At 35.0% G+C, this 600-nt stretch overlaps 1 protein-coding gene across 1 annotated transcript in view; it reads right to left on the bottom strand.

Moving 5' to 3' along the window:
* Nucleotides 1–290, bottom strand: part of PTPN20 (protein tyrosine phosphatase non-receptor type 20) — a 28,607-nt gene extending 28,317 nt beyond the window's left edge. Inside the window, exon 1 of the mRNA XM_030885651.2 lies at nt 211–290. Within this exon, the coding sequence (XP_030741511.2) occupies nt 211–258 (48 nt within the window). The 5' untranslated portion in view covers nt 259–290. The remainder of the gene's footprint in view (nt 1–210) is intronic.
* Between the last annotated feature and the right edge of the window lie 310 nt (nt 291–600).

The raw sequence follows: 600 nt of genomic DNA, 5'->3' as shown, positions 1-600 counted from the left end.
GGATTACAGCACAAAGTGTAACCACTATACCATCAGGGCTCCACTATGAACTATGGCTCCAGAAATAAATTTAGTATTTACAACTTTGATAAACAACAACATTGTACCATTAAAAAAAGAAACAAATAACAGAAAAAACCCATTGGTAGTGATGTGAGTATAGGGAGCAAAGACATAAATATAAATTTTTGTAAATACCAAAATGTTTACCATAAACTCCTGGAAGATTTCATAATTTAACACTTTTTTCTGAAGCATTTCAAAGCAAGCCTTGATGGTTGATTGCTCATGGCCATTGAGTATTGATGGTCGAATCTGTGCCAACTGAGCTAGCTCACTTTCAGAGATAATTGGCATACCTAAGAAGAGAAAAAGATTCACATTGGTAAATTCCTAGGTTTCTTTTATTGTTGAGGAGGGATTTTATTGTTGCTATTTTTTTTCTCTTAAATAAAGGAAAAGCTATTCAAGGATGAATGGAAATTTGTTTTTCCAGGGATGAGGAGTCGATTACTTAAAAAATGACTGCCTCTGGTGGCATAGTGGTTAAGCGTTAGGCTGTGGAACCACAAGGTACACAGTTTGAAACCATAAGCCTCT

Source organism: Echinops telfairi, unplaced genomic scaffold (genome assembly GCF_000313985.2).
Source record: "Echinops telfairi isolate 266 unplaced genomic scaffold, ASM31398v2 ScPeMD7_35;HRSCAF=133_0, whole genome shotgun sequence".
NCBI lineage: Eukaryota > Metazoa > Chordata > Mammalia > Afrosoricida > Tenrecidae > Echinops > Echinops telfairi.
This window is presented reverse-complemented; position numbering and strand designations above follow the sequence as displayed.